Source organism: Lepidochelys kempii, chromosome 6 (assembly GCF_965140285.1).
Source record: "Lepidochelys kempii isolate rLepKem1 chromosome 6, rLepKem1.hap1, whole genome shotgun sequence".
In the NCBI taxonomy this organism is placed as follows: Eukaryota; Metazoa; Chordata; order Testudines; family Cheloniidae; genus Lepidochelys; species Lepidochelys kempii.
Window position 1 is genome coordinate 10,707,499 of NC_136385.1, and position 15,038 is coordinate 10,722,536.

The 15,038-nt window shown below is 46.6% G+C and overlaps 1 protein-coding gene across 1 annotated transcript in view; it reads right to left on the bottom strand.

The window, feature by feature from the left end:
• The window catches only part of LOC140913656 (uncharacterized), a 30,674-nt gene that overhangs the window by 12,070 nt on the left and 3,566 nt on the right, over window positions 1-15,038 (bottom strand). Inside the window, 2 exon segments of the mRNA XM_073350416.2 lie at window positions 10,891-12,326; window positions 12,927-13,082. Coding sequence (XP_073206517.2) covers window positions 10,891-12,326; window positions 12,927-13,082 — 1,592 coding nt within the window.

A 15,038-nucleotide genomic window follows, 5' to 3' on the forward strand; every position in this document is an offset into this window, starting at 1 on the left:
TGTAATGACAGCACCTTTGCTTTAATAAATGCTAAGGTTTATTCAAATTACTCTGATGTTTTCTACTGAACTAAACAATATTTGGAACACTATTTTTAATATTAATCTTATATCCAACTTGCATGGAAAGGAGTTAAAGAAAGGGCAGGCAAAGGATTTATCTGCCCTTGGGATATTTCTTTTTCTGAACAGTCAATGCATGTATTTGAAAAAATGCAATACAGTACTTCAATATAACACCGCAAATGCATTTTGTTTTTTCTCAACTTACTTGCCATCATGCACAGAAATCGCTGGTGGAAACAGCTGAGGGTCACATTTTAGAATTTGTCTGTGATTGGACTTAACCTCCAGTGTAATGAATAAGATGCATGGTTCACCATTTGTGAGATGACATTTACTCAATTGATATATGTTGCACTTGTTCACTTTGACTCTGAAATTGTAAAATAAGCAAAAAAGCTACTAGTTATTACACTACAAATATTTTAATTAACCAATTCCTGCTTTTGTTGTTAGTGCTGATCACTAGTGACACCTGTATTTACTCATTCCTAAGGGTTTTTATTATAAGACGCCGTTTAGTGCAGAAGGAAATTTTCTTCACCAATTACTGCAGAGAATTCACACATAATTTGGTGCTGTGTCTGCCTCTCCATAAAAAGTTCTCCTGGTCTGTAATCTTGACACAACCAACTACTGCACCAAACATCCGTATGGAAGGGGAACTTTGGTAAAGGTGATTGTGCAGAAAGGTCAGGAAATGGCTTCAGAAATTCATAGATATTTAGGCCAGAAGAGACCAGTCAATCATCTATATCATCTGCATAACACAGGTCATGACATTTCAATGTATTACCCCTGTATGGAGCTCAACAACTTCTGTCTGGGCTAAAGCATCTTCCATAAAGGTGTCACGACGGGTTTTGAAGACATCAGGAGCTGGAGAATCCATCACTTCCCTCGGGAGTTTGTCCCAATGGTTGATCACCCTCACTGTAGTGGATGTAGTGGTGGCTGAACCCCCTAAAATGGCATGCAGCTCATCATAGAAGCGGCATGTTTGGGGCTTGGACCCGGAGCAGCCGTTTGCCTGGAGCTCTTTTGCGATTCTGGGACTCCATCATGGTCACCTCTGCTAATGAGGTCTGGCCAGCGTGGCAAGCTGCAGGTGACCATGCAAACAGGAAATTGAAATTCAAAAATTTGTGGGCCTTTTCCTGTCTACCTGGCCAGTGCATCTGAGTTGAGAATGCTGTCCAGAGTGGTCACAATAGAGCACTCTGGGATAGCTCCCGGAGGCCAATACCATCTAATTGCGTCCACAGTACCCCAAATTCGACCCAGCAAGGCCGATTTCAGCGCTAATCCACTTGTCAAGGGTGGAGTAAGGAAATCGATGTTAAGAGCCCTTTAAGTCAAAATAAAGGGCTTCATCATGTGGACGGGTGCATGTTTACATCGATTTAACGCTGCTAAATTCGACCTAAACTCCTCGTGTAGACCAGGGCTACGAAGCCCTTTTTTTCGACTTAAAGGGCTCTTAAAATCGATTTCCTTACTCCACCCCCGACAAGGGGATTAGCGCTGAAATCGGCCTTGCTGGATCAAATTTGGGGTACTGTGGACGTAATTAGACGGTATTGGCCTCCTGGAGCTATCCCACAGTGCTCCATTGTGACTGCTCTGGACAGCACTCTCAACTCAGATGCACTAGCCAGGTAGACAGGAAAAGGCCAGCAAACTTTTGAATTTCAATTTCCTGTTTGGCCAGCATGGCAAGCTGCAGGTGACCATGCAGAGCTCATCAGCAGAGATGACCATGATGGAGTTCCAGAATCGCAAAAGAGCTCCAGCATGAACCGAACGGGAGGTACGGGATCTGATTGCTGTATGGGGAGAGGAATCCATGCTATCAGAACTCCGTTCCAGTTTTCGAAATGCCAAAACATTTGTCAAAATCTCCCAGGGCATGAAGGACAAAGGCCATAACAGGGACCCAAAGCAATGCCACGTGAAACTTAAGGAGCTGAGGCAAGCCTACCAGAAAACCAGAGAGGCAAACGGCTGCTCCGGGTCCGAGCCCCAAACATGCCACTTCTATGATGAGCTGCATGCCATTTTAGGGGGTTCAGCCACCACTACCCCAGCCGGGTTGTTTGACTCCTTCAATGGAGATTGGAGGCAACACGGAATCAGGTTTTGGGGACGAGGAAGATGATGATGATGAAGTTGTAGATAGCTCACAGCAAGCAAGTTTTCCCAACAACCAAGAACTGTTTCTCACCCTGGACCTGGAGCCAGTACCCCCCGAACCCGCCCAAGGCTGCCTCCCGGACCTGCCAAGCAGAGAAGGGACCTCTGGTGAGTGTACCTTTTAAAATACTATACATGGTTTAAAAGCAAGCGTGTGTAATGATTAATTTGCCCTGGCATTTCCGGCTCTCCTGGATGTACTCCCAAAGCCTTTGCAAAAGGTTTCTGGGGAGGGCAGCCTTATTCCGTCCACCATGGTAGGACACTTTACAACACCAGGCCAGCAGCACGTACTCGTGAATCATTGTAGAACAAAGCATTGCAGTGTATGTTTGCTAGCATTCAAACAACATCCGTTCTTTATCTCTCTGTGTTATCCTCAGGAGAGTGATATCATTCATGGTCACCTGGTTGAGATAGGGTGCTTTTCTTAAGGGGACATTCAGAGGTGCCCGTTCCTGCTGGTCTGTTTGCCTGTGGCTGAACAGAAATGTTCCCCGCTGTTAGCCACGGACAGGGGGGAAGGGGAGGAGGGGCTAGCCACGGGGTGGGGGGAGGCAAAATACGACCTTGGAACGAAAGCACATGTGCTATGTATGTAATGTTAACAGTAAGGTTTACTGTGAAAGAATGTACCCATTGTTCTAGAAAATGTGTCTTTTTAAATACCACTGTCCCTTTTTTTTTCTTCACCAGCTGCATGTGTTTCAAGGATCACAGGGTCTTCTCCTTCCCAGAGGCTAGTGAAGATTAGAAGGCGAAAAAAACGCACTTGTGATGAAATGTTCTCTGAGCTCATGCTGTCCTCCCACACTGACAGAGCACAGACGAATGCATGGAGGCAGACAATGTCAGAGTGCAGGAAAGCACAAAATGACTGGGAGGAGAGGTGGCGGGCTGAAGAGAGGACTGAAGCTGAAAGGTGGCGGCAGCGTGATGAGAGGAGGCAGGACTCAATGCTGAGGCTGCTGGAGGATCAAACTAATACGCTCCAGCGTATGGTTGAGCTGCCGGAAAGGCAGCTGGAGCACAGACCGCCGCTACAGCCCCTGTGTAACCAACCGCCCTCCTCCCCAAGTTCCATAGCCTCCTCACCGAGATGCCCAAGAACGCGGTGGGGGGGCCTCTGGCCACCCAGCCACTCCACCCCAGAGGATTGCCCAAGCAACAGAAGGCTAGCATTCAATAAGTTTTAAAGTTTTAAACTTTTAAAGTGCTGTGTGGCCTTGTCCTTCCCTCCTCCACCATCCTTCCTGGGCTACCTTGGTAGTTATCCCCCTATTTGTGTGATGAATGAATAAAGAATGCATGAATGTGAAGCAACAATGACTTTATTGCCTCTGCAAGTGGTGATCAAAGGGAGGAGGGGAGGGTGGTTAGCTTACAGGGAAGTAGAGTGAACCAAGGGGCGGGGGGTTTCATCAAGGAGAAACAAACAGAACTTTCACACCGTAGCCTGGCCAGTCATGAAACTGGTTTTCAAAGCTTCCCTTATGCGCACCGCACCCTCCTGTGCTCTTCTAACCGCCCTGGTGTCTGGCTGGCATAACCAGCAGCCAGGCGATTTGCCTCAATCTCCCATCCCGCCATAAACCTCTCCCCCTTACTCTCACAGATATTGTGGAGCACACAGCAAGCAGTAATAACAGTGGGAATATTGGTTTCGCTGAGGTCTAATCGCTTTTAAACGTCCAAATGCACAGTCTACCCCCATTCTGCACTTGCCCAGCCTGTAGTTGAACAGCTCCTGACTACTGTCCAGGCTGCCTGTGTACGGCTTCATGAGCCATGGCATTAAGGGGTAGGCTGGGTCCCCAAGGATACATATAGGCATTTCAACATCCCCAATGGTTATTTTCTGGTCTGGGAAGAAAGTCCCTTCCTGCAGCTTTTGAAACAGACCAGAGTTCCTGAAGATGCGACCATCATGTACCTTTCCCGGCCATCCCACGTTGATGTTGGTGAAACGTCCCTTGTGATCCACCAGAGCTTGCAGCACTATCGAAAAGTACCCCTTGCGGTTTATGTACTCGCCGGCTTGATGCTCCGGTGCCAAGACAGGGATATGGGTTCTGTCTTTGGCCCCACCATACTTAGGGAATCCCATTGCAGCAAAGCCATCCACTATGACCTGCACATTTCCCAGGGTCACTACCCTTGATATCAGCAGATCTTTGATTGCTTGGGCTACTTGCATCACAGCAGCCCCCACAGTAGATTTGCCCACTCCAAATTGATTCCCGACTGACCGGTAGCTGTCTGGCGTTGCAAGCTTCCACAGGGCTATCGCCACTCGCTTCTCAACTGTGAGGGCTGCTCTCATCTTGGTATTCATGCGCTTCAGGGCAGGAGAAAGCAAGTCACAAAGTTCCATGGAAGTGCCCTTACGCATGCAGAAGTTTTGCAGCCACTGGGAATCGTCCCAGACCTGCAACACTATGCAGTCCCACCAGTCTGTGCTTGTTTCCTGAGCCCAGAATCAGCGTTCTACCGCACGAACCTGCCCCATTAGCCGCATGATGCCCACATTGCCAGGGCCCGTGCTTTGAGAGAAGTCTGTGTCCATGTCCTCATCGCTCTCGTCACCGTGCTGACGTCTCCTTCTCGCCCGGTATCACTTTGCCAAGTTCTGATGCTGCATATACTGCAGGATAATGCCCATGGTGTTTAATGTGCTCCTACTTGCCAAAGTGATCTGAGCGGGCTCCAAGCTTGCCGTGGTATGGCGTCTGCACAGAAAAAAAGGCGCGGAACGATTGTCTGCCGCTGCTCTGACAGGAGGGAGGGGTGACTGATGACACAGCTTACAGGGTTGGCTTACAGGGAATTAAAATCAACGAAGGGGGTGGCTTTACATCAAGGAGAAACAAAAACAACTGTCACACAGAATGGCCCCCTCAAGGGTACTCAAAACCCTGGGTTTAGCAGGCCAATGCTCAACCCACTAAGCTATCCCTCCCTCTGATATTTCAAGCAGGGCTTCACGGAGGGAAGGAGGGAGGGGGGAGCAAATGAATACAAAACAAATCTGGTCTATTTCTTGTTTTGATCCACTCCATCTATCTTTTACATCTTTGGCTGGCAGCAGATGGTGCAGAAGGACTGCAAGCCATCCACATCTCCTAGCTGCTCAGCAGAAGATGGTGCAATAGGACTGCTAGCCATCCACATCTCCTGCCTGCTCACCACAAGATGGTACAATAGGACTGCCTGCAGGACTAAAGAGAATGGCCTGGTCAAGTCACTCCTAATTTAGTCCCTGCACTCATATCTGCCCAGGCGCTCCTAACCGACCTTACCAAGGCGGCCAGGAGCACCTCGGACATGATGAGGATGGTTTTCAGGCTACCAGTCCTATTGCACCGTCTGCTGCCACAAGGCAATGGGTTGCTGCTGCTGTGTAGCAATGCAATACCACGTATGCCAGCACCCAGGAGACATACGGTGACAGTGAGCTGAGCGGGCTCCATGCTTGCCGTGGTATGGCGTCTCCACAGGTAACTCAGGAAAAAAGGCGCGAAACGATTGTCTGCCGTTGCTTTCACAAAAGGGAGGAAGAGAGGGAGGGCCTGATGACACGTACCCAGAACCACCCGTGACAATGTTTTTTGCCCCATCAAGCATTGGAATCTCAACCCAGAATTCCAATGGGCAGCGGAGACTGCAGGAACTGTGGGATAGCTACCCACAGTGCAACACTCCGTAAGTCGACGCTAGCCTCGGTACTGTGGAAGCACTCCGCCAAGTTAACGCACTTAATGCACTTAGAGCATTTTGTGTGGGGACACACACGATCGACTATATAAAAACGATTTCTAAAAAAACGACTTCTATAAATTCAACCTAATTTCGTAGTGTAGACATACCCTGATTCTAAGGGACAAAATTCTAGGTGTGGAATAAAATTCTGCCTCCTTAAGATCGTGTTTTCTATGCCTAGAATTCAACTGTCACCAGCTGGATCAGACTGAACAAGTTTCAAACTTTGAGAAGGCTCTTACCTTCTAAACAGGGACGTCTTTTTTCTACTCAAATCAGTAAAAGGAAAGGAGAAAACTCGAAAGAGGTTCCTCCTCGCGCTCACGTACGTGAACCCTAATACTCTCTCAGTCCTCAAAGAGAGACCTCAAGAAGGAGACTTGCTGAAGCAAAGCCACACGCATCACCGAGGTTTCCCTGGCCCCTCACCCCTGTCCTGCCTGGCTGATGTCAGCATCTCTCTGTGAGGTCACCACCTCCCCACCACCTTGAACCAATAGTCTGAGGTCCTGCAAAAGGCCTTTGTGATGTCACTGCCACACCCCTCCCTTGCTGTGCTAATGTCCTACCGCTGGCCAGGCACTTTGGAGGTTTGAGCTACTCCCTGCGGATCTCCCCACTCAATGAGTGTTCATTCTCGGAAGCAAGCCGGCTACACCGTAAAACATCAGACGCTGCTCCCAGTGCTCCACTCAGTTTTTCAGAAATGAGGAGACTTTGTGGCCAGAAGAGAGCATTAGAGCATCTAATCTGACCCCCTGCATGTCACAGGCCGCCAGTATGATACAATAGCTACTTTTGGGGCAAACACATTCCAGAATCTGTAACTGTATAGATCACTGTTGCAGCCACTGTTGCAGCCACTATTGTATAAAGGTTGTCGTATAAGGGGTCTGTGGAGAGGTTATGATTGGCTGAAACCTTGAAAACATGAAACCAGTGCACCCTAACAGCTCAGAAACCTAAAGCACGTAAAAACCTCCAACTTCCCTTTTTTTAGAACAGTCTCATGAGTTTTAGCCATTTGGGGCTGGCAAACTGTTTAGCTAACATGTACTCCTCAGGCAGGTTAGTCACAGCACAGCTCAGGTTCACCAGCAGGAGAGAGAGGTACAATAACTACTATTCACTTTGGGGTTTGATAGTGAGCCGAAATGTCAGGTAACCAGACTCAACAGATTTACTGATTGGAAATGAAGTCAGTAGAATTGTGACTTTAACCACGGTTCCATCCAGAATGTTGAACAGCTGTATCCCATCTGGTCTCCAACCAGGGGTGCCTTTTACACTTCTTAGCTGTGAAAGCAACCACTCCTGGTTTGCTCTCTCAGCCTCCAGCATGTAAATTACTCCCAGCAACACTGTATGAGACCTATAGCCAGTGACTCCTGAATTACACTGCAGAGCAACACTAGCCAATTCCTAGTTCCAGACCTTCCCCCCAGAAATGTAACACATGGTCCTGTCCAGCCTTCTTCTGGACAATACAAGCTCATATAAACTCCATCATTTTATTAACAGAAAATGCTAGGCACAAATCCTGGTCTCAAATAAAGTTTCTCAAACCCTTCAATCCAAACACACTGTTTTAGATGAAACAATAAACCAAGTTTATTAGCGACAGAAAAAAGATTATACGTGATTACAAGAAATGAGGCATAAAAGTCGGGACTGGTTATAAAATAAAAGGTAAAACACAACTAATATCTAACGTAACTAGCTAAATGGATTCAAAACAAAAGTCTCTCTCACCACCTATTGTATTAGTTTTATTGGCGGGAATCCTTTCAGCTTGGGACCCTCCTCAAGTGAGGTGTTACTTTCTTTGTCTTTCAGGTGTCAATGATGCCATGAGCAGAGAGAAAGAGAGGACTATTTGGGGGCACCTCTTCCCCTTTCTTATAGTTCATTCTCTTGTGAAAGAATCATCCCCAGCCGAATTTTAGGAGACATACGGTCTGTCTAGACGGAAACCTTAAGCTGTTCCTTTGTTAAAATGCAGATTTCTCACTCACACCCTTTCCCCTAGCCAAATAACAGCCACTTAACCAGGTGAAAGTCCATTCGATTTAGCTGATATTTGGCTGAGAGGTCAGTCTGCCTTTTTGTCTCTGAAGAACAGGTCTGTGGGTTTTCTCCAGAACTATGACATGTCTAAGTAACATCATACAGTAGAACCATAACTTTACATAGAATGTTGCCTCCCATATTTTCATAAGACAATGTTCAGCACATTAGGAATTTTAAAATAATACCTCAAAAGGCATACTTTGTACAAAATTGATCATTATCCTGGTAAGGGGTGAACACAGAGGTACAGACTGTCACAGTAATACAGAAAGGTAAGTATGTACCCACTTTGGAGAAATGTTATGCAGCGGATACCTCTTCACTCTGTTACAAACTATGAGCTCAGTTTTGCTCATATTTGTATTCTCCTCATTTACAAGACAGAAAAGTCCAGATTCTGCAGACCTTACACACCTTTTCTTAGCTAATTATGCACATAGCAGTTTAGCTAGTAGTAGGCCATAGCACACAAGTAGCATAAAACCATAGAAATATTTGCATCAACTGTACCTCGCACACAGTTCATATTTGGCAAACCTTAACAGAGCATACATCTTGTGTCTCACAGATGTCGCATACACAATGAACAAAGGTTCGAACAACTGAACTACTAGTAAATTTGTACAATAAAGCTTAGCATGAGCACAGAGTTTTCTGGATGATTTTAACTTGTTCAGAGTTCTTACACCCCCATTTCTTTAGTAGAAATAATGGTTAAAAGGAGATTACAACTGAGCTGAACTGCAGCTGGCATAACCAGCTCCAGAAAGAAAGGCAGGATGGATGCTTCTCCCCAACATCATCTCCCAAGAGTGACTGGAACATAACAAAGTCAGCACTGCAGGGAAGATTGCAGATCTTCACTTACATGGCAGTGCAGCCATTTCAGACTCGTATTTCTCTTCTATTATTTTATTCCCTCCAGGAACGACGAGACAACAGTGACATAAAGTCCCATCTCATCATCGCCTTCCGACAGAGAAGAATGGCCACAAATTACCTCAGCTTGAGGAATGGGGAGACAATAGCCCGGTACTGCTGCTCAGTTTGAACTGTGGATGTTGCTGAGATTAGTTTCTCTCCCTCTCTATTTAGGATTCCCTCTCCTGAAACCATGCTCTCTGGGCTGCCTGTTCCCATGCAGGATCCCACCTCTGCCCTTGCCCCATGACCCCTGGGTGTTTCATACCCATGTCACACTCTGGGCTGGGACTGCAACTCCACAAGTTGTTTACAGAAAACACAGACAACAAGCAGCAAACCCGAGTCCCAGCCTGCAAAGCAGAGCAAAGTTACCCAGAGAGATTTTCCTGCACTCCTTGCCACTTGGTGTCAAGGCTGAGATCCAGGTACATGTCAGGGCTTGTCTACACTACCGCGCGGGGTCGATCTAAGATACCACAACTTCAACGATGTGAATAGTGTAGCCGAAGTCGACGTACTTAGATCTACTTACCGCAGTGAAGACACTGCGGTAAGTCTATAGCTGACGCCCTCCCATCAACTGCGCTTGTTCTCCTCGTTCTGGCGGAGTACTGATGTTGACTCCTGCTGGATCGATTGCTGCCCACCGATACAGCAGGTAGTGTAGACAAGCCCTAAGCGTTAGGGCTACTGTACACTAGAAGTGCTATAGCTCCCACTAGTGTTCAAGACACCAAGCTAGAATTCAAGACGCTCTAACCCAATGGGAGGGAGCTTGCCTGTCAGCAGAACACCTCCACCTCTACGACAGGCAGTACCTATGTTGGCAGGGAAGCTCTCCCATCAACATAGCTCAGTTTACACCAGTGCTTAGGACAGTATATTTTACATCTCTCAGGGATGTGGATGAGTGTTCTGGTAAGTGATAAGTTCTAGTGTAGACAAGCCCTAGGTGGCATTACAGTGCCACTAACTCATCCAGGAACACAAATTTGAGTTATTAAAAAAAAAAGCCATTATAATAGGAAGTAACTGACATCTCTCATCCCTGCACTTGCCTTTTTTTCTAGTGTATGACTTCTGATGGCACAATGAATCAGATGATGGGTAAGTGATGTAGTCAAGGCTGATCACGACAGCAGCATCCATAGATGTCAAGCATTTGCATGTACCATCAAGATGACAAAGAAGGCAGGCCATAACCAAATTGCATGCTGTTTGTTGATCCGGAAACTCTGATTTCCAACCTTCCGGTCCTAGCTGGTATTGCTTGCCAGGCAATTAGGTGTGAAGACAGGGCCCTGGCTGCATTCTGCATGAAGCCAACTATCAGGACACCTTGCTTCATAATTTTCTCTCAAAGCCAAATCAAAACAACCTTCCTTTTGATTCAGTACTATGAGGGGCACACAGGGGATGTCACAACCTTTCATTAACTACGGAGATGAAAGCTCCTTTTCAGTCTCTGCCAGAATCTTTATCCATTTTTCCTTTTTCCAAACAGAAAAATCCCAGAACAAATAAAACAATTACTTCAATTTGTGGAGCCTGAGAGGATGGGAGCCGCAGTGAACAAATGGCTTGGGATAAACCAGGGCCTCCAAAGTGCAGTCTTGGCTCCAGTCATCTCTCTCTTAGCTGCAGCCCATAATGCCCACAATGCAATGTTTCAGTACCTCTTGGCTTAAATGCTCCCATCTCCAGGACCATACAAATTATTTTAACAAACCCAGCACCTAAACTCGTGTCTACTTAGTGAAGCGGTGGAAACATTTCAGAGTGGGAGCAAGTTCTCCCTCTTTTACAGGCTTTGGGAACAGGGTGAAGTGAGAGATTGAGGAGGTTCCCTCCATTGAACACAAGGGTCAGAAGCCTCTATCATGAGTGGGTGCTCTGGTGTTTAGTAAGATATGATGAACGAGCAAAGCGCTTCCCACACTGAGTGCAGGAATATGGTCGCTCTCCTGGGTGGGTTCTCTGATGCTGAGTAAGAGATGATGAGCGAGCAAAGTGCTTCCCACACTGAATGCAGGAATATGGTCGCTCTCCTGAATGGATTTTCAGATGCTCAGTGAGAGATGATGAGTGAGCAAAGCGCTTCCCACACTGCGTGCAGGGATAGGGTCGCTCTCCTGAATGGATTCGCAGGTGGTTGGTGAGGGCAGACAATTGGGTGAAACTTTTCCCACACTCAGTGCAGCAATAGGGTTTCTCTCCAGTGTGGATTCTCTGGTGGCGAGTGAGATGATGTATATAGACAAAGCCTTTTCCACACTCAGTGCAGCGATGGAGTTTCCCAGTGTGGACTCCCTGGTGTCTAGAGAGATTTTCTGGATGACGGAATATTTTCCCACACTCAGCACAGCGATGGAGTCTCCCCGTAATATGGGTTTCCTGGTGTCTCCTGAGACTTTGAAGGAGACTGAATTTTTTCCCACACTCAGCACAGCAATAGGGCTGCTCCCCAGTGTGGATTCTCTGATGTCTGATCAGATGTTCTCGTAGACAAAATTTTTTCCCACACTCATGGCACAAGAAGGGTCTCTCTTCGCTGTGGATTTTCAGGTGTCTAGTAAGACTTGATATAACTTTGAAGCCTTTCCCACATTGGTTACAGCGATGGGGTCTCTTTTCTGAGTGGATTGCCTGATGATTACGAAATGTTGATGAATCCATAAATCGCTTTCCACACTCAGCGCAGGCATAGGGTCTCTCTCCTGAGTGGACTCTCTTGTGGATGTTAAGAGCTGATATATGGAAGAATCTTTTTCCACACTCAGCACAGCAATAGGGTCTCTCTCCTGTATGTATTCTCTGATGGGCAATGAGATGCGATACTTGGTGGAATATCTTCCCACACTCAGAACAGGGATGGTCTCTCTTCTTTCTGTGAGCTTTCCCATGTACTCTGAACTCCTTCTTTCTCCTAAAGCTCTCCCCACACTCACTACAGTGATACAGTTCCTGTCTCCTATGAACCATCCGGTGGTGGCTTATCAGGTCTCTTTGCACCTTGAATTCTTCTCTGCACACACGGCAGGTAAACAGGCTCTTTCTGGGCTCAGCTTTAACCTCTGCAGGAGGCTTTATGTATGGTCTGGATCTCCTCTGATGGCCTACTGAGGTTGCTGGCTCATTTGTGATCAGATTTTTCCTCTGCCTTTGTGGCCTGCACTGCCTCTTGTGGTGTCTACCCCACTCAGATTTCTTGGAATGCTTCTTCCCTGATGTCCCTGGGAAAGGCCTGAGTGGCTCCAGGTTGCCACACCATTCCTCAGGAGTCTGCCCCGCAGCCCTGCTCAGGTTCCTCACCCCTGCTTGGTGGGGAACAGAATACAGATGTTATTTCTTGTGCTGCTCACAAAGGGATACCACTAATATTCCTAGTAGGGGGATATGCCTGAGAAAGCTCCACACCCCTCCCTTCAGAACACGGCTGACCCTTTGCAGTTGAGTGCAAGAGGCCACACTCCCAGGGGCTCCAGCGCTGTGGGAAGAGGAGAAGGTCAGTGTCCCATAGGCCCTGATAACAGTCCTCCAAGTCAACATGAAAATCAGCCCCCACAATCCTCTCCCTATTCTGAGGCCCGTCTCACTGGGGAGATCAGCATCACCACACACCAGCACTGAGGACCCCTCTCCTGAGGGACACACACGGAACACTCACACTGTGATGGGATCCCAACGGCTCCGTGTTCTATGGAAAATGGGGGAGGGGGAGAGACTGGGGGAATCTGCGTAAGGGGAGAGATGGGGTTTCTAGGGGGATATCAGGGTGAGGAGCTGTAGCACTTCTCGTGTTTGGGCTTCAATCCCTATAGTAATGCTCTGGGAGGGGAGAGTTTGCAGCTGATGGACGATTCCTGAAATGAGCTCTCTGGCTCCCACTGATGGAAAGGGCAGAGCTGGTTCCCTACCTGTTCTAGGGGAAGAGCTTTGTGTGAGGAAGAAGCCCAAAGAGCTTTCAGTTGCTGACCAGTCCCAGGTCTCCTCTGCATCTGGAAAACCCGCACCAAGGTCTTTGGTTGACAGCACATAGACCGAATGAATATCACTGAGAGAAGCCCTTTCCCCTGCAACGTAAATTACTCATTTATGGTCACTGTTGGACAGCGGGTTCCACAATGCACAAGAGGGGAAGCTATTTGGGGCTCAACAGTTACTTTGTACTGTGGTAGCATAACTGAGATCGTGGTTCCATAGCACCAGGTGCTGCACAAAATTGGAGAGAGATCGCCCTGATGTTGAAGAGCTTATATACTAAATACAGAAAGGGTGGGAGAGAACCTGAGTCAAAGGAGTAACTTGCTGTTTTAATAATTGGGCCCACAAATTTACCCTTATTGGCAGTTTAACTGTAAAAACTGTGAGAAAGTTTATAAAGTGTTACAATATCCTATAACAATAAATACTGATGGGAAACGGTGCAAAATATAAACAAGATGATGGAACTAGTCCAAATAATAAAGGCCTATAATGCAAATCAAGGACAGTGTTAAAATGATGGCTGTAAACAAGAGAATTGTGGAACTGGACATTAACGAACCAAAATGACTGAGTTAAAATTTAGGCCTGATAGAAAAACAATGAGGGGCTGGTCTATTTTGCCCATTACTTCCTTTTGGGGTTTCTCAAATGAAAACACTTTCTGGGGAAAATAAAGGAGCGGGACTGAATGCAACCCTTGCTGACTGAAAAAACAGCAACTGCAGGAGCATGCCAACAACTGCTGCAGTGAGCGATACCATCATGCTGCCACCCTGATCCTATTTTGGGACCCATGATCTTCTTCATCCTAATCCTAAGAGATGTATTAACAAGACTGCACCAGAGAAAGGGAGCTGGAGGATATTGCCACTGTTACCAGTTCTGGCTAACTCCCCAAAATCATCTGGAATGTGAGATTTTTGTTCCCGTCCCTCCTAACTCATGAATTCTTTCCATTCTCCACCATATTTCTTCTCTTTCTTATTCTTCTCCCTTTGCCTTCTAGTAAATAAGAGTCTCGCTTAGGTGGCAAAAACTGTCATAGTTTGCAACCTTGTTGTAAGCCTGTGATCAAAGAGGCAGCCAAACGCATTGTCCAGAATAGACTAACGCTTGACAGGTTTGCCAGGCAGGTCTCCAATTGGCTGATCAGACTGTGTGCCATGCCTGTGTTTCTCCAGCCATGAAGTGGCAAGTAAGAGTAAACCTGAGCCAGAAGCCACATGTTCTATCCATGCTGTTCTTTTCTCTTCCGTCTTAAGTGGGTTTCTCTTGTTTTGTCTCCCAGGAAACAAGATCGGATTTTAATAATATCAGCAACAGCTCCAGCCCATTTCAACTAGCTGCTTCTATTTTCCCCAAAAGGACAGTTATTACCATCTTTAATACCATCAACAAGACTTTCAAACAGAGGCCTTTTGTCTGAAGAATTTCTCCAGGTAAAGGGAAAGGAAACAAGGGACATTGTCAAAATAAAAGTTCTTAGGTCATACCTGACATTTCAAATGCCTTAACTCTTTTTCCTTCTTTTTCTAAATCTTTAATAAAAGAATAGAAAGAATTTTTCATGGTGTTCTCCACGGTACTACACAGAGTTCTATCTCTGTATTCCAAACCCCAAATCTTATTTAACACTCTTTAATGTTGGCCATAACCGTGTCATGTTAACACCTTTGTCTCTCTGGGCCCATGTAGTCTATATGAATTAATACAACATTGTCCAAGGTCTGCCAGCAGCTCAGTGGCAGAATGAGGAATAGAATCCAGGTCTCCTCACTCCCACAACATGATGTTGCCTCCCAACCAGTCCTCGAGAGTAATAACGAAATCCCTTATTAATGTCAATCCAGAGCCCCAAAAAGCAATGGAACAATGTTAGGTCCTTACAAAACTGGGCCTGAACTCGGAAGGGAGATTCCCAAGTGCTGCTCAGACAATGATTCAGACAGCCAGGGAAGGATTACAAACACTTTGGTGGACAGGATTAGATTTCTAAATGATGTTGACAAACTGGAGAATTGGTCTGAAATCAACCAGGTGAA